At 37.2% G+C, this 25,901-nt stretch overlaps 1 protein-coding gene across 2 annotated transcripts in view; it reads left to right on the top strand.

Annotated features, from left to right (window-relative positions):
• LOC589644 (basement membrane-specific heparan sulfate proteoglycan core protein) overlaps positions 1–25,901 on the top strand; it is a 124,496-nt gene that overhangs the window by 56,882 nt on the left and 41,713 nt on the right. For both annotated transcript variants that reach the window (XM_030987078.1, XM_030987077.1), the window contains exons 9-35: positions 1,052–1,183; positions 1,875–2,014; positions 3,025–3,166; positions 4,083–4,207; positions 5,080–5,286; positions 5,628–5,714; positions 6,708–6,791; positions 7,670–7,830; positions 8,860–8,971; positions 9,720–9,839; positions 10,302–10,420; positions 11,645–11,731; positions 12,264–12,384; positions 13,047–13,187; positions 15,106–15,291; positions 16,710–16,808; positions 17,400–17,492; positions 18,506–18,624; positions 19,370–19,481; positions 19,961–20,074; positions 20,588–20,709; positions 21,303–21,389; positions 22,165–22,223; positions 22,863–22,930; positions 23,624–23,764; positions 24,836–25,024; positions 25,398–25,493. In XM_030987078.1, the coding sequence (XP_030842938.1) occupies positions 1,052–1,183; positions 1,875–2,014; positions 3,025–3,166; positions 4,083–4,207; positions 5,080–5,286; positions 5,628–5,714; positions 6,708–6,791; positions 7,670–7,830; positions 8,860–8,971; positions 9,720–9,839; positions 10,302–10,420; positions 11,645–11,731; positions 12,264–12,384; positions 13,047–13,187; positions 15,106–15,291; positions 16,710–16,808; positions 17,400–17,492; positions 18,506–18,624; positions 19,370–19,481; positions 19,961–20,074; positions 20,588–20,709; positions 21,303–21,389; positions 22,165–22,223; positions 22,863–22,930; positions 23,624–23,764; positions 24,836–25,024; positions 25,398–25,493 (3,263 nt within the window). The remainder of the gene's footprint in view (positions 1–1,051; positions 1,184–1,874; positions 2,015–3,024; positions 3,167–4,082; positions 4,208–5,079; positions 5,287–5,627; positions 5,715–6,707; positions 6,792–7,669; positions 7,831–8,859; positions 8,972–9,719; positions 9,840–10,301; positions 10,421–11,644; positions 11,732–12,263; positions 12,385–13,046; positions 13,188–15,105; positions 15,292–16,709; positions 16,809–17,399; positions 17,493–18,505; positions 18,625–19,369; positions 19,482–19,960; positions 20,075–20,587; positions 20,710–21,302; positions 21,390–22,164; positions 22,224–22,862; positions 22,931–23,623; positions 23,765–24,835; positions 25,025–25,397; positions 25,494–25,901) is intronic.

Here is a 25,901-nt window from a genome sequence, read left to right as displayed (position 1 = left end):
AAGATTTATAAAGTGGCTTTGAAGGTCATGATCAAATCATCATGATATGATGTTAAAGAACCCATGAAATTGATTAACTTTTATTAGCAAGGGTCTCTTTTTTATCTCCCATACAAATAAAACAGAGAAAAAGTCCCATAACTTCCGTTCATTCGGAAGAAAGATTTTCAAAGCTGTATTCTCTGCCAGATTTTAGCAGGTGTCAGAAACTGTCAAAAGTACAAACGGGTCCCCTTTGGTAGCGTGTGAATCGTTTGAGTCTGACTTTTGTACCCCGGATTGTTAACACGTTTTTGACACGCCACTGATCTTAACACTTAATTAGCCGCATTCTCCCTTAATCTTTGTGGAGGGTATTCAGAACATTCCGACTGGTCTTTGAATAATCCTGCAATGAACTTCAACTACATGTAGTTTCAAACACTTGCCTGACCTTGATTTGACCTGAGAGAATTATTACGATTTTGCTTCTGCTTGATTTATTATCTACCACTTGTGATAGTGATTTGTATATATATCAATCGATAAACGACTTTGTACCTCTCTCATTCACTTTGGTGGGGAATCTTGTAGACTGATGTGCAAACATACCGTAACTTTATCAGAATAGCCAAATTTATTTCTTGGGCTTAGGTTTCCTTTAAAGGCCATCTGCACTAGTTTTGGCCAGGAGGGATTAGACCTCCCTGCATGGTTACTGGCAGGTGGTAATATCATCAAATCAGCTCTCAATTAACATTAGAAAAATGGGACTGTGGGGGACCAAAGGTCACCGATTAGGCATTGCTTGCTATATAGAGGGCGCAAGTAGCTAGAAGTAGTGCAGTGTGCCTTTAAACGGAAGTCGGACAGCATTTATGTAATAATAATGATAATAGTTCATTCTTATATGGCGCTTTTCAGGACCATAGGCCCTCTCAAAGCGCTTTACAGATATATATTATTACCCCGGTCATCGGATTCAGGCTCATCGCACACAATGATGCACATTCTCCACTCCCTGGGGAGTATTACTTAAAACTAAACTATGATTGATTGCCTACTCTTACAGCCACTGCTGCCCCGGGCTCTCCATGCCGTCACAGTGAGTTCCAGTGTCTGTCTGTCGATGAGTGTGTACCTCGTGGGTTCCAGTGCGACGGAGAAACAGACTGTGTAGATCGTTCTGATGAAATTGGCTGTGGTAAGTCCTTAAAGATTTTTGCATGGGTTTATGACATGTTTGTATACATGTATGATGTACTGTTCTTGTACTTTTTGTATATTTTTTGTTACCTTTCTTGTGATTTATTATTTTTCTTGTACTTTTTCTTCCTTCTTTCTCTTTTTTGTTTGTTTGTAATTTTCTTATCTTTCTTGTATTTTTAATTAATAAAAAAACAACCCTTTCTTTTACTTTTATTGTTATTTCCTTACTGTTATAACAATGTCTTGTACTTTTTTTTATACATTTACTTTCATGTAGTTTTTCTGCTCTTGTCTTGTGCTTCAAATTTCTTGCAGTTTTCATGAAGACAATATTAAATGGCATACTTGTTATCTCTGTGCAGTGTAAAGAACTGAAAACCATAAAACCAAATTGAATACAACCTGTATATTGTCTAATGTCTAATAATAGTTCACTTTAAAAGCAGGAACTCATATTACTTACAAGTAAGAAACTCAAACTCTCTCAATAATAATAATAATAATAATAATAGCTAGTTCTTATATAGCGCTTTTTAGGACCAAAGACCCTCTCAAAGCGCTTTACAGGTATATTATTACCCCGGTCATCGGATTCAGGCTTACCTGCACGCAATGAATGCACATTCTCCACTTCCTGGGGAGCACATTAATGTTCAATAATGTTCTTCTTCTGTTCTCCTATCCAGCTGAACCAACGGTGATCAGGTCGCCAGTGGAGATTATCCAGGTGCAGATAGGAGAGAGGGTAGAGATCATCTGTGAAGCCCAGGGTATCCCTACACCCATCATCTCATGGAGGCTCAACTGGGGTCCTGTCCCTGATAGGGTAAGTTATGGGAAACGAGATCCTTTGCTATTCTTCTTGTCCTGCTTCCCCTCTTCCTTCTCTTTCACCTCTTCCTCTTCCTCCTCTTCCTCTTCCTCCTCTTCCTCTTCCTCCTCTTCCTCTTCCTCCTCTTCCTCTTCCCTTTCCTCCTCCTTTTCTTCCCTTTCCTCCTCCTTTTCTTCCTCCTTTTCTTCCTCCTCCTTTTCTTCCTCCTTTTCTTCCTCCTTTTCTTCCTCTTCTTCCTCCTCTCCCTTTTCCACTTCCTTTTTCTTTTCCTCCTCCTCCTTGTCTTCTTCCTCTTCTTCCTCCTCTTCTTCCTCCTCCTCTTCCTCCTCTTCCACTTCCTCTTCCACTTCCTTTTGATTTCCTCCTCCTCCTTGTCCTTTTATTCCTCTTCCCCCTCTTTCAATTCCTCTTCCTCTTTTTCTTCTTCTTCCTCTTCCTCTCTCACCCTCCTTCTCTTCCCCATCCACCTCCATCTCCTTTTTCTTCACCTTCCGTCTCCACTTATCTTATTCGTCCTCCACCCTTCGCTTCAACTTCACCTTTCCCTCTTATAGTTTTTTGTCTCCTGCATGTGCCCCTCATTTTCCTCCTCTTTCTCTTCCTCTGCCTCTACGGGTTTGCTACCAAACAAATCTATCCTAATTAGTGAGTTCATAGTTGCAGTCTGATCATCAGGAGATAAAGGTCATTGCAGACCAAATTGTGAAATACACAGAGACAAAATACTGGATACGTGCTCATGAAAGTTATGTAATAATTATTCATTTGTACACAAGCAGTGCACTCCATGATACACAGGTGGAAGTATTCTTTAAACAGGGGAGACAAAGGCTATTTATGTAACACCTCCATCGCTGTAGGAGTGATTATTTCAAAATGTACAAAGTGGGACCTCTTCATGTTTTGAAGGTCTGTGGATATTTGGGGTCATTTGGGACATTTGTTAACCGTGAACTGGTCTATTCTCATCGTTTTTATTTTGCCCCGCCCGCCTCCCTGCTCAGGCTATCATCACTAATTCGAATGGGTATGGTACCCTGGTCCTGGAGAATGTCCGGGAGTCTGACCAAGGAGCGTACACCTGTGAGGCCATGAACAACCAGGGATACATCCTGGCCCAACCAGATGCTATCCTCACTGTCATCTGTAAGTCACTTCTTTCACTGAACCATAACTGTACCTGAACCAGGTGGTTACTGTACTCAATAACTGTCCCTCATTTCTGTATAAAGCCTGGAGATAATTCAGTAATCATTTAAAGGGACTTGGTAACATTGTTCAGATGAGAGAAAATGGTGCTAAGGTAGTGACTTCAATGCTAGATGTACAATTAAGGATAATCTGAAAGTTTGAGTTAAAACGGACCATTAGTAAGGATAGAAATTGGGAAAAACTGATCTGATCGATTCCTTAATTCTCCAACTATATTATTGCAATTTAATTACATTTCAGCTGAATGTAAATCATCAAAAAGCAATGAATCGGCTATATATACTATTCCAGACATTTAAGTGTTGAAACATTTTGTAAAGCCTGTTTTGTGTCTTATTTTCATGGAAAAACCGTTGGGAAAATTCATAAATGGTTGGGAGAATTTACTGTTAGAGGGTGTCGCATAGTGACACCTTCAAACTTCAATAATAAAAAACCAAGTGAAATAAAAGAATGTAATAGTCAACAGGTTTTTAAAAATATTCTCTTTCAATTTTTTTTTGGCCATCGTTTACATGGATCCTTCCAATTGTGGATAATGAAATATTTGATTTAAATGAGATTTTTTTAAAACATAAAGAAATCCTCTGTAATGATCCCTAGAACAATTTGCGATTCTTTCTTTATTTCTTATCTCAGAACTGGATAATATCTTTAAGATGGTTGTGTAGTATTTTAATGCACTTTAACTTAGACTGCACATAAAAATATAAAGGAATAGTATGACTATAAGAGTTGCCTAATATTTTCACTCTAAAGCATGAGCACAGTATCATTTCTTTCTTCTTTCATTATCAATAGTATTAATGTCAGAACTTTTTCTTCCTTTAAATCTTTTTCGTGTTTTCAGCTGGACCCAGCATTTGCACTGGCAGCTATTTCAATGACGATGCTCAGATTGTTTCTGAGTGCATCGCCTGCTACTGTTTTGGTGCTTCTACAACCTGTTATAGCAGTACCTATAACAGATTTGAAGTGAGTCAAATAGTGTAGTCCCATGCATATTACTTTGTGGTGGGAATTGCGGAAACCATATCAGGGGGATATCATGGTGGGTTGGGGTGTCTTGTGTTATGGAAACAAAAACATTATCACGTTTCTGAAAGTTTGTGTTCTGGTAATAGTATTGGTAGCTTAATAGCTTGGTATTCTTACTAGTGATTTGAGGATGATTGTCACAAATGTCTCATCAATATTTTGATACTATACACTACCAAAAGTCTTATGTATATAAACTTTAATTTAAAAAAATTACCTCAGGGCCCCCCACAATTCATAACTTAAACAGAGAGCTCATGCATACAGACTCTGAAATGTAATCCTAGGCTTCTTTCAAAAGATGTAAATGTAAAACCATGAATATAGTACTCATTTCTGTTAATTTGACGTAGAACAAAATTGTGTATGGCTAAATGTTTACACTGTCATTTTGAATAGACATGAATGATGAAACCTGTTTATGACCTTTGATGATGTTTAGCAATCTCATAGTGATACAGGTGGACCACCATTGAGCCTGATTCTATTTCAAGCTTAATCAGAAGGAACTTACAAGATACTTATCTGTCAAAGATTTTGTATGGAAATATAAAAAACAAATTATTTTGACCATAAGGAAGCCTCAATTCTCCAGTTGTTCCTACTTGTAGCTGCTTGCTCCCTCCATCTACATAGAAAACAATGCATAATCGGTGACCATTGGTCCCCCATGATCCTCTTTTTCTTATGTTAATTGAGAGCTGAGTTGATGAGATAGCCACTTGTCAGTGACCTTCCTGGCTGGTCTAATCCCTCTTAGCCAAACTAGTACAGATGGCCTTTAAACTCCTCCCTTTGATCTCCTACAGACTTCTTTATACTTTGGCGAGATTGGTAACTTAAAAGGCGTGCGACTAGCTGACCTGTCATCCCCCAGTGCATCTCTGGGTGTCTTAGAGGATACTTACCTTGAAGTGAATCCAACTGAAAGGGAGGTGGTTGTGCGCGACTACAACCGACGGCTGCCTACATCTACCTACTACTGGGTGCTACCAGAAGACTTTACAGGAAATCTGGTAAGATTGTAATGATGATGATGATGATGTAAGGGAGACTGACAGTGATGATGATGGTGATGGTGATTTTGATGGTGATTTTGATGGTGATGATTATAAATGTAATGGTTATGATTGTAAGGATGACAGTGGTGACGATAATCTGGATGATGATGATGACGACGACAATGATTTTGGTGATTGTTTTGATGATAATGGTGGCAATGTGGTAACAAATTGTTTTAAATTTCGGTTTCATAATTGAGTCATGTCAATAATATCATTCCTTATTCATCCAACAATAACTCATTTAAATGCATTTGCAATCAAACTTCCAATACTTGCTCTTTGATTTCTTACAGTTAACAAGCTATGGAGGCAACCTTCGTTACCAAGTCAACTTTATCCACATTGCGTCAACTGCTCAAGTAGCTGATGTATACATCAAGGCAAGTTTCAAACATTTACTCTTCTTTGAATCTGAAAAGAAAGTCCTTTGCCTACGAGAAATGGTTGGCTACTGTATTAAGCCTATATGGGAATGAATTAATTCAGTATTTCAGTAGTGAATACTAAAGATAAGAATAATGGTGGCTTTTTTTAAAGCGCACATGTCAGTCACGTTTTGACATTCCTGGCGCTGCCCGAATATTACCCTGGCTTTAGCAAGGCGGCCATTACGGCGCTCTAGCATTTCAAGGAATTAATTCCTGCCTGGTTCCCATTTACAATGTACATCACCTGGGTTGAGTGTGGAAAATGTAGATCAATGTCTTGCCAAAGGACATTAGTGCCGCGGCAGGACTCGAACCGGGTTAAAATCTCACAAGAAATAAGGAGGAGTGGACTGAGATTGTATGGTCATGAGGTTGGGGTTGGAAAAAAAACCTTTGCTTCAGAGAGCAATGAACTTCCAGGTTGCAGGTTCAAAACCCCATGGTAGACCTTGCAAAACGTGGAAGGAAACACTAGGAGAAGACATGGGAGCACTTGGTCTCACCCAGGTGGATGCCAAACATCACAAGACTTGGAGAAGGGCCATAAGGGAAATCAAACGTCCAACTCTTCAGAGTGGGAAAAGTGGACGCTAAATGATGATGATGATGATGAATGTATTTGCAAGGAATCAAACAGGCTCTGCTTTAAATATATACACATATAGAATAGTAAATTGAATTACTGAAAGTAACAAAAAAATTGTAAAGAATTTGACAAATTGTACATCGATAGATATATATTTACCACTTATAGTGTTTTTTTTTACAAGATGCTCATAAAATGATATCAAAATTAAAAAAAATCAGCTTAAAACTAGGCACTTTTCAATTGGGTCTCTTCAATGGTGCATTTTCCTTTTTTTTTAAACCTGAAATGGTCTTAATAAATAGATCGTTCTCAATAATCTCATTGAAATCACATTTTCAACTGTTCTTTCTGTACAGGGAAATGGAAAGACTCTTTCCTACCAAATCTCAGATGAGCCTGCATCAGGTATCCCAACACAGCGACAGGTGCCACTCACAGAGGTAAGCAGTCATCTCTCTCTCTTGCAAATCATACAACTGTAGTAGTTATAGTTGTGTTGGTATATTGTAGGGGTACAAGTGTAACGGTAGGGTAGTCAGAGTGGCAATAAAAAGATAAATAGTAGTGGTGATGATAGTAGTAGTGGTAGTAGAGGTGGCAGTAGTAGTGGTAGTAGAAGTGGTAGTAGTAGTGGTAGTAGAAGTGGTAGTAGTAGTGATTGCTGTATTGATTGTGGAGGTAATCATAGTAACATAAGTGGTAATTGCAGTATTGTTGGTTATGATAGTGGTAGTATTATTGGTTGTAATGGATATATTAGTCATAGTAGTGGTAAGAATAGTGCTTGTGGTGGTAACAGTAGGGTAATGGGCAATTTTAGTAATAGGGATAATTCCACAGGTCTGTCCACACGCTAGTTTAAAACAAACGTTCCATCATAATGGCACATCAATGCTAGATGAACAATTCAAGATGCTATGAAAGTTTGAGTGAAAAAAAGGCCATTATTAATTATGAAAATTGGGAAAAACTGATCTGATTAATTCCTTAATTCTCCCAACTATATTTTGATTTTATTTAATTTTAGGTGAATTCAAATCACCACAAAGCAATGAATTGACTCTATATATCATTCCAGCCATTTTAGTGTTGACAGATTTTTAAAAGCCTGTCTTATCTCTTATTTTCATGGAAAAATGGTTGGGAGAATTTACTGTTACAGGGTGTTGCACAGTGACGCCTTTAATGAAAAAAATAATATCTTTGTGGTAATGGAATTTTTTCAGGATTTTTTGCATGTTATATTTTACATAAAATTACACAGTTTTCCATCAACCTTCACCAATGTTACTGAGTCTCTGTCCTCATCAATATTTAGGCTGGTTGGAAGAATGTGGTGACGGTTGGTGGAGGCGGAAGAGGAGATGTCGGTTCAGAGCTTCTCATTGATGCCACAAGAGAGGATATCATGCTGGCGTTACAGAACGTTGATTCTATCCTCATCAAGGCAACGTACTCCTACAACCAGTACCAAACCAGGTGAGTCCCTTGGATAGGACATTAAAGACTAAGTCCACTCCAAAAATAATTTGCTTTTAATAGATGCAGAAAAACAAGAGAAATAGAGGAAATCAAATTTGAGTAAAATCAAATAACTAATAAGGAATTTTTGATTTTTTGAAAAAGCATGGAACAATGGCAATCACTACACAAATTGCCAATGTTCAGTTTGTGACATCATGTCCTCACTAATTATCAATTGTTTTATATATTTTTTTGCTTCTATTGAAAGTAAGTTATTATTGGAGTGGACTTGCCCTTTAAGACCTAGGTCCCCATTGTTGGTCTCCCTAATCATATAGATGTACTTGCTTTCCAAGTATTCCACTTAACCCATTCGCTACCGTATTCTCTCATTCCCATTGACTTTTAACACAGAAGCCACCAGACTCCTCCTGTAGGCAATTGGATAACCTGTTGACTTCTTAATTTCTCTCATTCCCATAGGCTTAGTACATAAACCACTCAGATCCAGGAGGCTAGGGGTTAAAGTAGAAATTAACTGCCTGAATAATATATATGCACTTTCAGACTAGGATTACCCTTCAGTTAACATGTCCCAGGACCCCTTTAGAAGAGGAATAGTCGTTCTTCAAAGTCTACCTTTTATGAAGAAGACTGAAATGATTAAGTCAATTATATAGTTTTAAATGGAATGTTTTTCACTATCAATTTGAATCAGAAATTGCTACACAAACCTGGGATGGCTTGTGCTGCAAGAAATGTATCTGTTTTATATCTGTAAATTGCTTAGACACTTCATTGATGTATTAAGTGCTATATGAAAGCTGAATATTATTATTATTTAATGTACATTTTGTAGTTCTCTTAGTAGTACATGTTCCATATGAACATTTCTGACTCAAATTTATGATCTACTCCCTTTGAAACTAGTATGATTTTCATTTCATTCCCCGAAAATGAGCGTATTTTCTTTCCCCTGGGTGGTGGGTTCCAAAGTATTGACATATCTTTGAACGAATTTCCAACTATTTTTTTCCCCTCTAGCTTGGCCGATGTAGTCCTTGATACAGCTGTACCAGAGGACACGGGCAGAGGTAGGGCAGTATTAGTGGAGGAATGCAGGTGTCCCATCGGCTACGAAGGATTGTCTTGTGAGGTGAGAGATTCTCTTTTTGTGTCGGGATTTGGTATTAAGTCTTGACAAATTTCCTTTTATTGTACTCTAGACTTAGTCCTCTATGGGCATATTGCAATGAAAGTTCTTGAGTTCTTTCAATGAGTTTGCCCATGGTGAAATATACTCTCAGTTTGACAACTAGTTAGTATTTTGTTATCATTTTCTGGAAAGTTTTTTTAAAAGTATTTAAGCCTTTGGTTGACTGAAGGCGAGGAAGTTCTTTTTGTTCTAGTAATGTTAAAAACATTCATTGTAGTGATAGTCTCTGAAGTGCTCTAGTGTTTCAAATAGGTTTTTCAATGATTAACTGAATATCAATTTATCAATTACCAACTGTCCATGTACTAAAACTAGTATAACCTACTGCATAGTAAGACCACTTGTCTATAAAGACTGCAAGTTTTGTATTTCCCTTTGGAAAGTATTCCCATTGAAAAATGTGTTAAAAAGAGCCTGTACATAAAGAGCACCTGCTCATAAAGACCACTTTTCCAGTCTTCTTTGAGTGATCTTTTAAATTATACAGGTGGGCATTTCACAAAACTTGTCATCAGTGACAAATGACAGTTTGTGTTCTAAGCAACTGAAATCCTTGCTTCTGATTGATTATCAGCAGATATGTCACTGATTTTAGTCATTTGTCAGTGAAAAAAGCTTTGTGAAATGCCCCACACTGGTGTCACTATATCATCTCACTGACATGTCTTATGTTTGTTGTACTCTGCAGAGATGTTCATCAGGTTACTACAGAGCACCAGGTCAAGATGCATCAAGTCTAGGAACATGCCAGCCTTGTCAGTGCAGTGGACTATCAAACAGTTGTGACCAAGTCACAGGCCAGTGCCTGGTAAGTTTCTCCAACCCGATCTGAGGTGGAGGACATGTCCGAGTCTTCTGAATCATTGGTCAACTGAAAATCACACGCTATGCTTTTTAAAAAGGGTTTATGGGTTAAACTTTAAGAAAAATGTGGTAGGAATAAAAATTTGAACTTCTGGGGCCCCATTGCACCTATGGAATGGTGCCCTGTATTTTTCTATTTTTTCTCCTTTGAGATTTTGCATAAAATTGGTAGAGGAATGGTTCATGATGATTGGTATGTAACTCTACTTCTTCTATTCTTTGTGATGCAAAATAGGACATTTTTGTTGTTTGCATTAGAAGAAAATGAAGTAATCATTAACATTTTATTTCATCTTTCTGTTTCTTCTTGACATTCCAATTACACAATACGACCAATTCACACTATCAAATTGCTACTGTCATGTATTGACAACTATTTTTCTCTCTCTGACATGTATTCCTGTAGTGTACAGGCAACACAGAGGGACCAAACTGCGAGCGCTGTGCTGAGGGATTCTTCGGAGATCCACCCAATGGTGTTCCTTGTCTCACCTGCCCCTGCCCACTCACATTTGGACCAAACCAGTAAGTAGAAGTATACAGTGAAACCTGTGGGTGGTATTCTCACAAGCGGACTAACTTTAGTCCACTGTTTAATTCACCAACTAAGTATGGAATGCCAAGTGTACATATGAATATGTTTTTGCATAATTTAATCTGTCACTAAAGTAAATTAAAATGTAATAACATAATACATAATCAACAATATAACTATGTTATGAATAAAATTATCATGGTAATTTAGGGACATATCAAATTAGTAAAAAATATATTCATATGGACACTTGGCATTCCATACTTAGTCGGTGGATTAAACCATGGACTAAAGTTAGTTCGTTTTCGAGAATACCACCCTGTATGTCCAGACCGTGCACAGGTGGTTTTTATGTGGTCTTTATGTACTTTTATACAGATTTCCATCAGACCTTTCTAGGCAAACATAAAACATGATCCTTGTAGACAAGTCCTCGCTAAAGCAGGCTGACTGTACCGTATATCTATGATTGATGTTTTTTAACCTACTAGTCTCATATTATAAAGTAGGCTTGTGGGTGCACCTCTCTCTCACATGCACCCGCAAGCCTACTGTATATCTACATCACCATGCAAGCCGACACTTACAAGCAGCATCTAGTCTCATATTGAGGGATTTTATGCAGATATTACAAACATGAACACATCATTGTGTGTTGGGTATAGAAGTTTTGTCAAATTGCTATGCTGTTCAGTTTTGATTGCTTGAGTAATAAAACCATTGGTGAGAATATGGGCAATATAAATACAGACTACTAAAAACTGTAGATTTTGTAAGCTTGAAAATGTGCATCTGCTGGCCTTTCATCCATTTCACCCATCTGCCGAACATGTAGTGATTGTTAAAGTTGATATCTTTGTCATGAGTCGGTATTGCAATGATTATTTTTACTAGCAATTTTTTCGTATCATTGTTTATTTTGCAGGTGTATTCTCCTGCAAAGTTGTATGAGGTCTGCCATCATATAATTGTCTTGTTATGTTGTGTGCTGAGAGCTGGAGGACCGTACCTGCTCATAGACTTTTTCTTTATAGAGTCTTGACGCCCTTCTGGCTTTCAGCACATGACACCATGTTTTTGTCTTATGTTTCACATATCACATGCAACACCAATGGAAAGACAAATTTCTGTTATATATGTATGGACAATAAAATCTTAAAACTTGAATTTTGAATCGTTGTTGATGATTTTCTTCATGACATTGACTCACCTAGGTTTTCACCAACATGTATTTTGGACACCGATGGAAGAGTTACGTGTGATGCCTGTCCACAAGGATATGCAGGAAGACAATGTGAAACGTAAGTAGAAGAAGGAAAAGAGAGATACAATGATAGAAAGATACACTGGAAACGGAGCAACAACTAAGTAGAGAATAAAGATTGAGTACATTGAGTTTGTATTTAGAAGATCAAGGATCGGAGTGTTGGAAGGATAGAAAAATGGAGTGGAAAATGTGATAGTCCATGTGGAGAATGGAAATGAATTTCCTATAATTTTTGAATATTACTGTGGGTTATACCATATCTGAAAAACTGTTTTAATATTTATTCATATCATATGTTTAAATTGTGAGGCTTAAGTTCATTTATGGTATTTGGTGCTTATATGACATTGTGCAATGTAAAGCCTTTAGTAAGTCTACAAGTTTTAAATGTTGAATTGCAAAATAAAAGTTCCATGTGAAATGTAATGTACCAAATTTTTCAAAATGATCTGTTGAAGGAAAAGTAACTCAAGTAAACAAATTTTTGTTTCCTTTTTAGTCTGATCACTTTCAAAAATCAGATTCCTATGTTAATTTGTTTAATTGGTTTTTCCTCACTGTTCCAGATGTTCTGCTAACTACATGGGCAATCCAACTGTGGAAGGAGATTCCTGTGTCCCTGATAGCTTGGGTGACTGCAATGTTGATGGTAGCCTGGCATGGACAGGATCAAATTGTCTCTGTAAAGTAAGATGTAGCTCTTATTCTTTATTTTTGCCCTTCTACTACTCGTCTCTTTCAGTCTCTGTCATAATTCCCCCTCTTTATCTTGTGATTTCAGTCTCTGTATTGATTTATATTTCATTTCATTTCATTTCAATCTCAAATTTTTCTTTAATCTTCTTTCCCCTCTTGGCCTATATCTGTTTCTTCTTCACCCACTTCTCTCCCCATCTCTCTCTATTTTATATCTCATATTCACCCTCTCTCTTTTTTTATCTTCCTCTTCTCTCTTTCTACTTCTTTCTCTAATCTTGTGCATCTTTCGTATTTCTCGAATAGTGTTTGGCTGTCAGTGCAGCTATCATCTTGTGTTTTAACTTTGTCCATCCTTAATTTGCTCGTTGATAGACAGGAGTTAATTTCACTGTCTGTTGTCATCTCTCAAAGTTTATCTTTTGTAATCATCTTTTGAAACACTGTTTTATTTGTGGTGTCAATTTTCTATCTTACCATATATTTTTTGTTTACCCTCTTACCTTCCAGGCGACGAAGTAAAATTTGTTTAAATGTGAAGATATGTGAATTTTTCAGCAGTCTGTTTTATATTGATTAAATGTTTTCATTTAGAGAAACAGCATACACAAGATATTGCAAGTAAAGTTTTCTTGATGCTTTGTTTTCTCCAGGATAACACAGATGGTGTTCTATGTGACCAGTGCAGATCAGGAACGTTCAATCTGGCCCCAGATCACCAGTATGGCTGCATCAGGTGCTTCTGTATGGGAATAACCACAGACTGTGACAGCACTGTACAGTATAGATCACAGGTACGTCTGATCTTGATGCTGATGGTGAGGATGATGTTGATGGTTGTGGTAGTGTAGTGGTGATGGTGATTGATCGGGAGGGGATGGCTAAAGGTTTAGAGGTGGGTTAAGATGAGGGTGTGGATGAGATGATGGCGTGGGTGAGGATGATGATGTGGGTGTAGTATATAGTTAGGTGTAGAGGATTAGATAATAGGACATGAAGATGAGGAGTTGATCAAGGATGAGGGTGTGGGGGAGAGTGTGGGTGTGATGAGTATGAGGGTGTATGTGAGAATGATGGTGTGGGTGAGAATGATGTTGTATGTGAGAGCATATAGTTAAGGTGTATAGTATTAGGTTACCTGACATGAAGATGAGGAGTTGATCGAGGGTGTGGGTGTGGGTGAGAGTGTGGGTGTGGTGAGTATGATGGTGTGGGTGTGGATGTGGATGAGAGTATATATAGTTAAGGTGTAGAGGATTAGGTTACATAACTAGGCGTTGTGGCGTGCGCCTGTAATCCAGCTAACAATGGAAGTTATAAACTGATTCAGCCGAGGACGCAGGTTCAAAACTGACCCACGTCTTTTGGATGGTGACGTTAAAAGGTCGATCCCCAGAGGTAAATAACCATATCTGATTGATACACATCTGTAAAAACCCAATACACACACACACACACACATTAGGTTACATGACTAAGGATGAGGGTGTGGGTGAGAGTGTGGGTGTGGGTGGGAATGATTGTGTGGGTGAGGAATGAGGATGATGCTGTGGGTGAGTGTATATAGTTAGGGTGTAGAGGATTAGGTTACAGGACACGAAGATGAGGAGTTGATCGAGGGTGTGGGTGAGATTGTGGGTGAGTTGAGTATGATGGTGTGGGTGAAGATGGTGCTGTGGGTGAGAGTATATAGTAAAGGTGTTGAGGATTAGGTTAAAGGACATGAAGATGAGGAGTTGATCAAGCATGAGGGTGTGGGTGAAAGTGTGGGTGTGTTGAGTATGATGGTGTGGGTGAAGATGGTGCTGTGGGTGAGAGTATATAGTAAAGGTGTTGAGGATTAGGTTACAGGACATGAAGATGAGGAGTTGATCGAGGGTGTGAGTGAGATTGTGGGTGAGTTGAGTATGATGGTGTGGGTGAAGATGGTGCTGTGGATGAGAGTATATAGTAAAGGTGTTGAGGATTAGGTTAAAGGACATGAAGATGAGGAGTTGATCGAGGGTGTGAGTGAGATTGTGGGTGTGTTGAGTATGATGGTGTGGGTGAGGATGATTTGCTGTGGGTGAGAGTATATAGTAAAGGTGTAAAGGATTACGTTACAGGACATGAAGATGAGGAGTTGATCGAGGGTGTGAGTGAGATTGTGGGTGTGTTGAGTATGATGGTGTGGGTGAGGATGGTGCTGTGGGTGAGAGTATATAGTTAGGGTGTAGATGATTAGGTTACAGGACATGAAGATGAGGAGTTGATCAAGCATGAGGGTGTGGGTGAAAGTGTGGGTGTGTTGAGTATGATGGTGTGGGTGAAGATGGTGCTGTGGGTGAGAGTGTATAATCAAGGTGTAGAGGATTAGGTCACCTGACATAAAGATGAAGAGTTGACCGAAGTTGTGGGTGAGGATGAGGGTGTGGGTGAGAGTGGGGGTAAGAATGAAGGTCTGGGTTCATGTAAGGGTGAGGGTTGCTGGGTTATGGTAAAATGTGAGGATTAGAATATTGGTTTTGGGTTATGATGATAGAGATGACAATGAAGAGGATGATAATAATTAAACCCTCAACCCTTAATTAAGTCTCAAATTCAGATCCATTATGAAATTCTTACCTATGATTAGTAGTAAGTAAAACTAATAAATTGTTGAAGCCAAGCCAGATCCCAGGAATGTTTTCCAAATCATTTCTCTTTATTCCTTCCTTGTTCCAACACCATTAGGTCAATGCAGAGTTCTCTCGTGATGGCCAAGGGCTCACCCTCAACAATCGAGACTTCACAGAAAACGTCACCTCGCAGGACCTGACGGTTAACTACAGACAGAGGGAGCTTGTCTACGGTGGCTTCAACAACCTCCCAGCGGATGTCTACTTCTGGGTTCTTCCCTACCGCTTCTTAGGCGACAGGGTAAGACTGCAAAGAAAGAGAGAGAGAGAGAGAGAGAGAGGGTAGTTGTTCATATATCGATAGAGGGAGAGAGAGAGAAAAATACAAATGAGTGTTCATATATAAGACAGAAAAGAGAGAAGACTGAAAAAGAGAGACTGAGAGACAGACATACAACAACAAAAGAAAGAGAGAGAGATAGGAAGAAATTCCTTTATCAGAGAGAGAGACATAGAGAGACAGATAGAGAGAGACAGAGAGAGAGAGAGAGAAAGGTAGAAGGGAAGATATTCATATATCCGATAGAGAAAGAGAAAAAAGAAATGGAGATATTCATATATTAGACAGAAAAAGAGAGACTGAGAGACAGACATTCAAGAAAAGGAGGAAGAGAGGGATAGGAAGAAATTCATTTATCGGAGAGAGAGAGAGAGAAAAAGAGAGAGAGAAGGAAAGATATTCATATATTAGACAGAAAAAGAGACTGAGAGACAGACATACAAACAAAGAACAAATAGAGAGATAGGTCGAAATTCTTTTATCAGAGAGAGAGGGAGATAAATAGATAGAGAGATAGAATGAAAGATATTCAAATATCCATTAGAAAGAGAAAAAAAATGGAGATATTCATATATTAGACAGAAAAAGAGAGACTGACTGAGAGACAGACATAAAAAAGGAGAAAGTGGGAGATAGGAAGAAATTTGTTTATCAGAGAGAGAGAGAAAGAGAGAGAGATAGAAAGGAATATATTCATGTATCAGAGAGAGAAAGAGAGAGAGAGAGAGAGAGAGAGGAAGATATTCATGTATCCGATAGAGAGAGAAAAAAACGAATGGAGATTTTCATTTATTTATTTATCAGAGAGAGATAGAATGGAAGATATACATATATCCAATAGAGATAGAGAGAGAGAGAAAACAACAAATTGAAGGTTCATATCTTAGACAGAAAAAGAGACTGAGAGACAGACATACACAATTAGGAGAAAGAGAGAGAGATGAGAAGAATATCATTTATTAGAGAGAGAGAGAGAGAGGGGGAGAGATGGGGTATTCATACACGTATATGATAGACAGAGAGAGATAGTAGAGAGAGATATATAGAAGGGAAGATATTCATATATTAAACACAAAGACAGAGAGAGAGAGAGAGAGAGTAGAGAGAGATTTTAAAAGGGAAGTTATTCATATATTACACACAAAGAGAGAGAGAGAGAGAGAGAAGGGGGGGGGGGGTGCAGATATTTATATACATGTATATAAACATAGAAAGATAGACAGAGAGAGATATAAAGAAAAAACAAACTAGTGTAACATGTTATTTATCTTATCCACAATATACGTCAAGCTTTCTACCTCTGTGAGTATGCCCTGATTACCAATCTCCGATCCCTTGTACCTGTTCTGTTATATTTTGCTTTGTTTTCTCTTTACCAGGTTTCATCTTATGGAGGGTATTTGAGATATACCATCGTCATTGATGGTGTTGACCAACAAGGAGCGAGTTCACAGCGTGTACCAGATGTTGAAATCTCAGTAAGTGTATGCAATATGACTGTGTTTTTAGGAAATTAGGTCAACGAGGAGGCTTATTTATGTGGTATTGTCTAATGTATGTTTATTTTGTTATGGTTGAAATTCTAATTCCAGTATGCACGAAGATCAGGCTAAAAGAAAATGCAGGATGATTTACAATATTTTTGCATTCATGAAACTGAATATAAGACACTACATTGTATAGTGTCATATGAAGGGGGTAATACATTTCATACAACTTTTGTACGCTGCATGATCGAAGAAGAAGAAGCGTTGGAAAATTACGTGCAAGCATGGTTTCTGTTTTGGTAAAATATTGAAACGAGCAAACCCATTCGTACAGTTAAGGCCCGGTCAGGTATGACACTTTTTATTTTTCTATGATGACCTACAGTGTCATACAGTATGTTTCACATTGCTCTTATAACACAGTGCTCAGTGTATACGCACGAGTCCTTTGTCAGACGCAGTTGTCATTTATTTTTAAAATTTTTTAAAATGTTTTTTTGGGGGGCAGTTTTCCATGCCATATCTGAACAAGCCCTAAGAGCTAACGTATCACCTAATATTGAACTGATTGATTTATTTCAGGGTAACGGGATTACCTTGGTATACAACCGTGACAGGCAGGGTACGATAGTATCGTCAAGAACGGAGACTCCATTCAGAGTTCCCTTCCTTGAGGTAAGAAAGCCATCTGTTCAGTCCAGTGAGAGGCAAAATCTTCCAAAGACATCAGATTTATTTATCTATAAGTAGTTTTGTTTTCGCAGTGTAGTATTATACAAATAATACACAGCAGTGAAGGCATTAGTAAGAATTAACCACACGAGGTACCTTTGGAACAGTCTAACGTTTGGACTGTTTTGAAAGTACGGAGTGAGGGTAATTTTATTAATGCCTGAAAAAAATGATGTGTATTATTTTCTTTATAAGATTATGTTTTATTTGTTTCATAAAATGATGTTCTATAACATGATTTTGATAATGACCGGTCATTACCATTGGATAACGACCGGTCATTATCCAAATTACGCGTAAGGCAAAATAAATGCCTGGTCACGTGACGCCTTCAACCAATCATTCGATTAGGATCCACGTCATCATCTCATAATATCAGTTACATAACCGCTATTTACTATAGCCCTGTTTGCCTACATATACTCATGTACATGTACACTGCCTCCTAAACCACTAAAAATACAAATCTTGGGATTTTTGAAATCTCATCAATATCAGTGATTTGGCTGAAAGTCATGTTATATCATCAGCCCAATTTTAAAAGTTTGACATTTGATTAGATATTCCTACATGTCTTCAAAATTGTGATTATTAAAAAATTCAGATTTTATACTAGTAAATATTTTAGTCAATTTAAATGATAATCCTACACATATCCTAGTCTAGTCGAGTGGTTTAAGCACTTGACTTGAAATTCAAAGGTCGTGGTTTGATCCCAGACACAGCACTAATGTCCTTTGGCAAGGCATTAATCTTCATTTGCCACTCTCGACCCAGGTGAGGTACCTGACAGGAATTAATTCCTTGAAATGCTGGAGCGCTGTAATGGCAGCTAGGCTAAAGCCGGGGTAATAATTAGTGTGCCTCGGAATAGAATTTCTAGATAGATGGCGCTATAGAAATGCCTATTATTATTATTAATATTATACCAATCCTATGGTTGTTCTTGTGTTCAGCAATATTGGACTCGTGTCGATTTCGAGCCAGCCAACAGGGAGAACCTGATGATGGCGTTAGCTGATTTGGATTACATTATCATCAGGGCAACCTACAACTCCTTCACAACTGTGTCGGGGTAAGTATTGGTCCCGTCCCTCAGTAGAGTAGCCATGGTGATCATTGTGATGATGATAATGATGATTATAATGATGATGATCATAGTAATGAGGATGATGATGATGATGCGTGATATTGTAATGATGATATTGAACTTGTAACGATTATTTGAAATATAAAATATGGTAGCTATTGTTATGTTACAATAGAGATAATTGAAATATAAGGTAGAGTTGGTAGTGATATGGTTGTTAGTGGATATTGTAATGTGATGATTGGTGATGAGGATGAGGATGAGGATGAGGACGATGATGAAGATGAGGATGATGATGATGATGAAGAGGAAGATGTTTTTGATGGTGGTTATGATAATGGTGATAATACAAATGGTGAATAAGAAGAATGTGAAGAAAAAAAAAAAAGTAGATGAAAATGATTATGATGAAGAAAATGGTGATGAAGGTGGTGATGGTGATGACGATGATGATGATGATGATGATGATGATGATGATGATGATGATGATGATGATGATAGTGATTATGACAACTGTAATGACTGTGTAGATGATGACTAAAGTGTATGAACTTTGAGATGGTGACTAACATGCTTCTGCTGCTGCTGCTCATGGTTTGGTGCTTGTCGTTCAGATCCTTTGGATAAGCACTATGTGTCATTAATTCTAGTTTTAGCTATATATTGTAAATAGGTGAATTACATATATCATTTGAAGTGACTAGTTGATATCTCTCCCTCCCTTGTGCAGTATCAGGGATATAAGCATGGACATCGCTGAAGCCAGGAACACCGGCCAGGGTAGAGCATTTGCCGTGGAACAGTGTACATGTCCTTATGGCTACAGGGGCCTTTCATGTGAGGTAATGCTCTTTAATATTCCTTTCCAAGTCATATCTGACAAGTGGAATTCAACTAAATACAAATAATTGTAGGTTTCTATTTCAGAGGAAGAATGAAATTAAGCAAATTTAATTAATTCACTTTTTCATTGTATAACTTGCACATTTTAACTTCCGGAAACTAAATGTACGTGTACTATCCACCTAGCAACATGATGAAACATCCGATATTAACAAAATAAGAAATCAATTAAATACCATCATATTAATTCTCGACTACTGTAATATGAAGGTGTGTCCAGCATCACATATTTGAAAAGGTATGGAGAAAAACTTACTAATTTATATTCTTTTCAACAGTTTAGATTCTGTGGGGTTACATGTTTTGTTTTTCCTCACAATGAATACAGAATGAGTAGATGATAGACTAAGAACACTACCATAAACTAGAAGCCAACTGTCAAATCCAAGCCTATTATGTTACCCCTTTGCCCCTCCAGGATTGTGATGTTGGCTTCACCCGTTCAGGGAGTGGTATCTACCTAGGCTTCTGTTCTCGCTGTGAGTGTAACGGGCGTTCCACTGATTGCCACCCAGAAACAGGGGAGTGCAGGGTTAGTATGAATGATAGGTTGATTTTTTTTAATCTCCCCTATTAGAATTTTGTAATTGATTGTACTGGTTCATTTTCTTTGTACTTCATACTGGAGCATATACATATACTAAGCAGATGTTTTGTTTACTCTAAAGGAATATCTCTGATATCTAAGTTGTTGTAACTGCTTTGTCGGGCAATATAGCTGAACATTACGACTGCGTGGCATGATTTTTTTCTGTGGAAATTTTTAAACTGTTGATGTGATTTCTGAATGATAATGAAAGAGAAATAAGCAAGAAGCATGATCTTATTATAACGAAGAACTAAATTTTACTTTTCATAAGAACTGTAATTCATACTTTTACACCAAAGCGCACAGAGTCAGAGTCATGCTTCCGAAATGTGTAGTTTTTCAGACAAACCATTTAGGTACATTGACAGGTATTTGCCAATTATAAAAAATGATGTTTGAAGTGGTTTAGTGTGCAACAATGACATTAGAATCCATCCATCCACATTTCTTTTTCAGAACTGTCAAGACAATACCATGGGACGCTTCTGTGACCAGTGTGCACCGGGTTACTATGGCAACCCGACTCAGGGAGGAAGATGTCTGCCTTGTACCTGCCCTCTCGCGATCCCATCCAACCAGTAAGTTCACTTTGTATTCATACATGATTTTTGTGCGGCTCTCTTATTCATGGCATATCTGCATGTGAGTTTTAGGAACTCCTTGGGATACGCAAACCTCTTTCCTTTTGTCAGCCATCTCTTGAGTGATTGACAATTGTTGACACTACAATTTGAATAGAAAAATGATGATTGTATTTTGTGTTAGAAGTATAAATTATAGATTTAGATATGAGTTGAGTTGATTTCAAAATGTAATATGTCATTGTCATTCTTTATACATATATGTTTTTGAATGTATTTTTTATATAATTGCATGTATGATGTAAACTCACATTTGAAGTCTTTGGACTTTATGACAAAATTGAATAAAACCTAATTTGAATTGAAAAGAAAAAAGTTAGAGGATAAATAGTGATTTGCTTTCACCCTATACTTTGAACCTTCCTCGACCTTCTCACCAGCCTGTTTCCTAGGTGACAATATGATTTGATTTTTTTTCCACTAATGATGATGATGATGTTGTCACAGCAATTATAATATTTTATTTTAAAAATTGTCATTAGAAAGGATTGCTTGTAATTTGCTTCGTCTTATTTTTAAACTCTTTCTAGATTCTCACCAACTTGTTTCCTGGACTATGACAATGATCTGACTTGTGACTCATGTCCTGAAGGTTACACTGGAAGGCGATGTGAAAGGTAAGTTCAATCTTTCAAATGAATTTCTTCAAAGTAGTCACCCGAAGAATCAAAAGTGTTTTGAATCGATGCCAAATTCATATCATTGCGAAGGGGAAGCCTTACTGATCAAATATAACAATTTCCATCTCCAAATATGTTTGGGGCCCGCAGTAATCATTTCTCAAAAATGTTAGTTTTGAGATCCAGATTTTCTGCCTTCAGTGGTCCTCTGTAGAGCGTCAAGATATGTGACGTCACATGCGAGACACAGCTAGCCACAAAGCATTTTACACCTTTCCATGATATCTATATGATTTTTCAGCAAATTATTTGTGTTTATTCAAGAGAAAATCTTTCCATCCAAATGTAATTTGTCCGTAATTATCAGTTGTCATGAATTTTCTTTGGGTGACTACTTTAACATATCAGTAATTCCTATAAGTCAAATATTTTGGTTGAAGTCATGTCATACAGAATATTTTTTGTTAATGATAAGAGTCAGAAAGCTTTGAAGTGTTTTAGGAAGTCAGGAAAAGTCACATTTTGAAATCAGTCAAATGAGGAAGTTGCAGTGTTCTGATTAGTGTACAAAATTTGAACAAAATTTGATCTAAATGTACCGACTCTACCTGATATTATCACCATTTTATCAGCTAATCATTACCTTGAGTTGCTTAAAAAAAAAGAAATGTTTGTATTATATACACCTCTGTTGTCACATGCTTTCATCCATTTTAAACTGCATGTAAGAAACATAAGTAAAAGCAATTTGTATCTTGTATCTCCCCTGAAGCTGTGCACAAGGTTACATCGGAGACCCAGCCAGAGAAGGAGATTATTGCAGACCTGAAGGTATGGCTTCTTTTTTTTTTTTTTACTCATCACTTTTTTTTTTTTTTTTTACTCGTCACTTTTTTTTCTTAGTTTTTTCCACCTTGAAAAGAGCTGTTCTGATTGATTCATTTAATTCAGGGTGCTAAATATGTGTAAGATAGTGCTGAGAAGTATCATTAGACTTGGGGTTGGTAGGTGAAGGGAAAGGGGGCGCTTTGTTCTGGTCAACTGTTTTTTTTCTTCTCTGAGAATCAAATAAGTTACATTAAGTACAGTCTAATATGCATATACATGTACATGTATATAGTTATATAAAACAATAAACAGTCCCCAAGAATTACATGAACACATCAACTTTCCAAGATTATATGTACATATATGTTACTCTATATTCATATACTGTACATGTACTTCTGAAGAAAAAAAAAAGACAAAAGTATGAAATCAAGAAGTTCTTGATTTATTGAAATGGAGAATATACAATGTAAGTAGACCTAGTAAAGTTTAGGGGAAAGTTGAGAGAAAACTAAACAGAGGAAGACAGAGATTACTTAAAAAAGAAAATGATGAGTTGTTCAGTGAGTTCCATGACTTATACAGCAGCAGACAAGTGTAGGAAGATGTCATCATCAAGTAATACTGTTTTTGTTGTTGCAGGTGGTTGTCAGTGTGATGGAAGGGGAACCAGATCATCACAGTGCTTTAATGGCCGCTGTGACTGCAAGGTAAGATCACTTAATAGGACCATTTTGGTTTAAAAGGGCAAGGAATAGTAAATATGATGCAATATCTTGAATCTTTTTGGACATATAAAATTTGTCACAAATCTAAATTATCATGAGAAAATGTTTTCAGCTTCTATTTTTATTCCATGTAGATGAAACGTATTATATCTTCTTACATTCAGGTTATATTGAGATCTTTAAAATGGAATATGTGTTACAGAATACATGTACAACCATTTAAATTCCAGGGGGGTGTTTCACAAAGATCCTAAGTTGAACTTAACTCTAAGTTGGACTTCAAAATTATGGAGAGCCATTTGTAGCCTTAAGACAAGACATATTCAAAAGTAAAAGTTCAAGTATTTTTGACTTTTTATCAGGATCATGAAATCCCCTTGATAATAGAAAATATGATTGATTTGAATCAACATGTTATGCCTTTTAATATAACTTTTACAAAATATTTTCATAGATGCTAACAGCTTTCCATAATAGTTCAGTACAACTTAGGATCTTTGTGAAACACCCCTCTGGTCTTGTTGAAGGTAAATTTATAATGTACAATATATGTGTATATATTTGACCATTGAAAAAAACTCATTCATTTTAATTTAGAGGCACAAAAGCATTGTATTAAAACTACATTTCATTGAATTGTTATCCTCTGTTCCCTCTTGTTGTTTGATGATAAAGGACAATGTTGGAGGAGATAGCTGTAACTTTTGCCAACCAGGTTTCTTCAACCTTGCATCTAGCAACCAAGAGGGATGTACCAGATGTTTTTGCTCAGGGTTATCGGTCCCATGCTCCAGCTCCAGTTACTACAGGCAACAAGTAAGGATTTATTGAATTTACTTGCATTTATGTCCAGTTCAGGTCAGTTCAGTTCCATTCAGTCCAGTTCAGTTTAGTTCAGGTCAGGTTGATTCAATCTAGTTCAGTTCAGTTTAGTTAAGTTCATCCTTGGTTAAATTCTGTTCAGTTCAATTCAGTTCAGTCCAATTTTGTTAAGTTCAATTCAGTTCAGTTCATCTCAATTTAGGTCAGTCCAGTTTATTCTGTTCAGTTTAGTGTAGTTCAATTTAGTTCAGTTTAATTCAATTCAGCTCATCTCTGATCAGATCAGTTTAGATCAGATCAGTTCAGCTCAGATCAGTTCAGTTCAGTTCAGTTCAGATCAGATCAGTTTAGTTTAGTTTAGTTTAGCTCAGATCAGTTCAGTTCAGTTCAGCTCAGATCAGATCAGATCAGTTCAGTTCAGCTCAGATCAGTTCAGTTCAGTTCAGCTCAGATCAGATCAGTTCAGTTCAGCTCAGATCAGATCAGTTCAGTTCAGTCCTAGTAAGTGCATTTCAATTAGGCTCAGTTTATATTTTAGGTCACTTTAGTTCAGTTGAGTTTAGTGTACATATATCTTAGACCTGTCAAGTTAATTACCTAAATTAAGGTTCTGTCATTTGCTCAAGTGCTTTGGAGTTCATTTTAATTCTGCTAAGTTTATTTCAGTTCAATTATTTATTCTATTCTATTTAGATTTCATTCATTCTTTTCAGTTAGATTCAGTGTAGGTTCATTCATGATCAGATGTTCACAATATGAAAATATCTAGAACGAGAGAAAGTAAATTTGTCTACAAATTAAAAAATTATACCCAAGAAATTTTCAAAAACAAACTGCAGTCAAACCTGTCTATAGCGACCGCCCAAGGGAAACACAAAAAGTGGTCTTTGTAGACAGGTTCCTTTAGTACATGATTCAATGAAAAACCATTTTCAAGGGAAACAACAAATGTGGCCTTTGTAGACAGATGGTCACTAAAGCAGGTTTGACTGTATTATGCATTTTAGGCATCAAGCTCTTTGCAGACTTCTTTCAAATGTTCATCTTTATCTCTATTTTATCCAGCTCCGTGTCACACTCCAGTCTCCGTCTGACCCCCGTGATGTAGCCCTCGTTAACCGAGCACAGACACAGAGGATCACAACAGGGTTCGGAATTAACGTACCTTCCAACAGCATCGCCTTCTCTCAATTCAACCAGCTACCTGGTGATGTGTACTACTGGGAACTTCCCCCTAAGTACAGGGGTAACCAGGTAAACTCCCCCCTCCCCCACACCCATACCAATCTGCCCTCACTCCCCAGTGTACAGTGTTTACACTTGCTTGAATTTTTCTGAACTTGTATAAAAAAAATACCAGATGGATGGTGTATGGAGAACAGAAGCATTTTGCAGGTTACATCAACATATGATTGTGCTTGTGGAAAAAAGTTATTTCCAAATTAATAAACTGGTTAGTTTTTAAATTGTATTACATAGATGTACTTTACTTACATAATGGACAAAAATTAGAATGTGTTTTTCGCTGGGCACAGAACGAGTTATGTACATTTATTTTCTCCCTCTTTGGTTCTCTTAATCACTGGCATTTTTGTTCCTTTGTTCTATTCATTTCCTGCACGTGTAGATCACAGCCTATGGTGGCTACCTGAGGTATACCGTAAGCTACTCCACCTCCCAGGCTAGGGGAAACCCCATCTCCGATAACGACGTAGAGATCACCGTAAGTATTTGAAAGGTGTCAACTTTACGAAGTCACACTAAACAAGCCCATTCCTGTGTAACTAATATAATATTCAGTAGGGAAGAACCTTTAGATGTTAAATTTCATATTCAGAATCATAAACTGCCTCTTGTTGTCACAGTAGAAGGTTATTAGAAAGTCAAGACATGACTCAAATATTTTAGGATAAAAAAATCATCAGCTCTTCCTCAAATTGGCAGCACTAGAAATGTTGTTATAGTGCTTTATTTTCTAATTTTAATCTACATATACTGTATACTCTTCTTATTGTTTTGATAATTTAATGCTTTCCTCATGAAATTCCCATGATAATGTAGTGAACATTTTTTGCTTGTTGTTTGCATATCTCTATGCAATCTTAATTTTGAAAATGTGTTTTCTCTTCTT

The sequence above is a fragment of the Strongylocentrotus purpuratus genome, unplaced genomic scaffold (genome assembly GCF_000002235.5).
Source record: "Strongylocentrotus purpuratus isolate Spur 01 unplaced genomic scaffold, Spur_5.0 spur5_scaffold_16, whole genome shotgun sequence".
Classification (NCBI taxonomy): Eukaryota; Metazoa; Echinodermata; class Echinoidea; order Camarodonta; family Strongylocentrotidae; genus Strongylocentrotus; species Strongylocentrotus purpuratus.
This window is presented reverse-complemented; position numbering and strand designations above follow the sequence as displayed.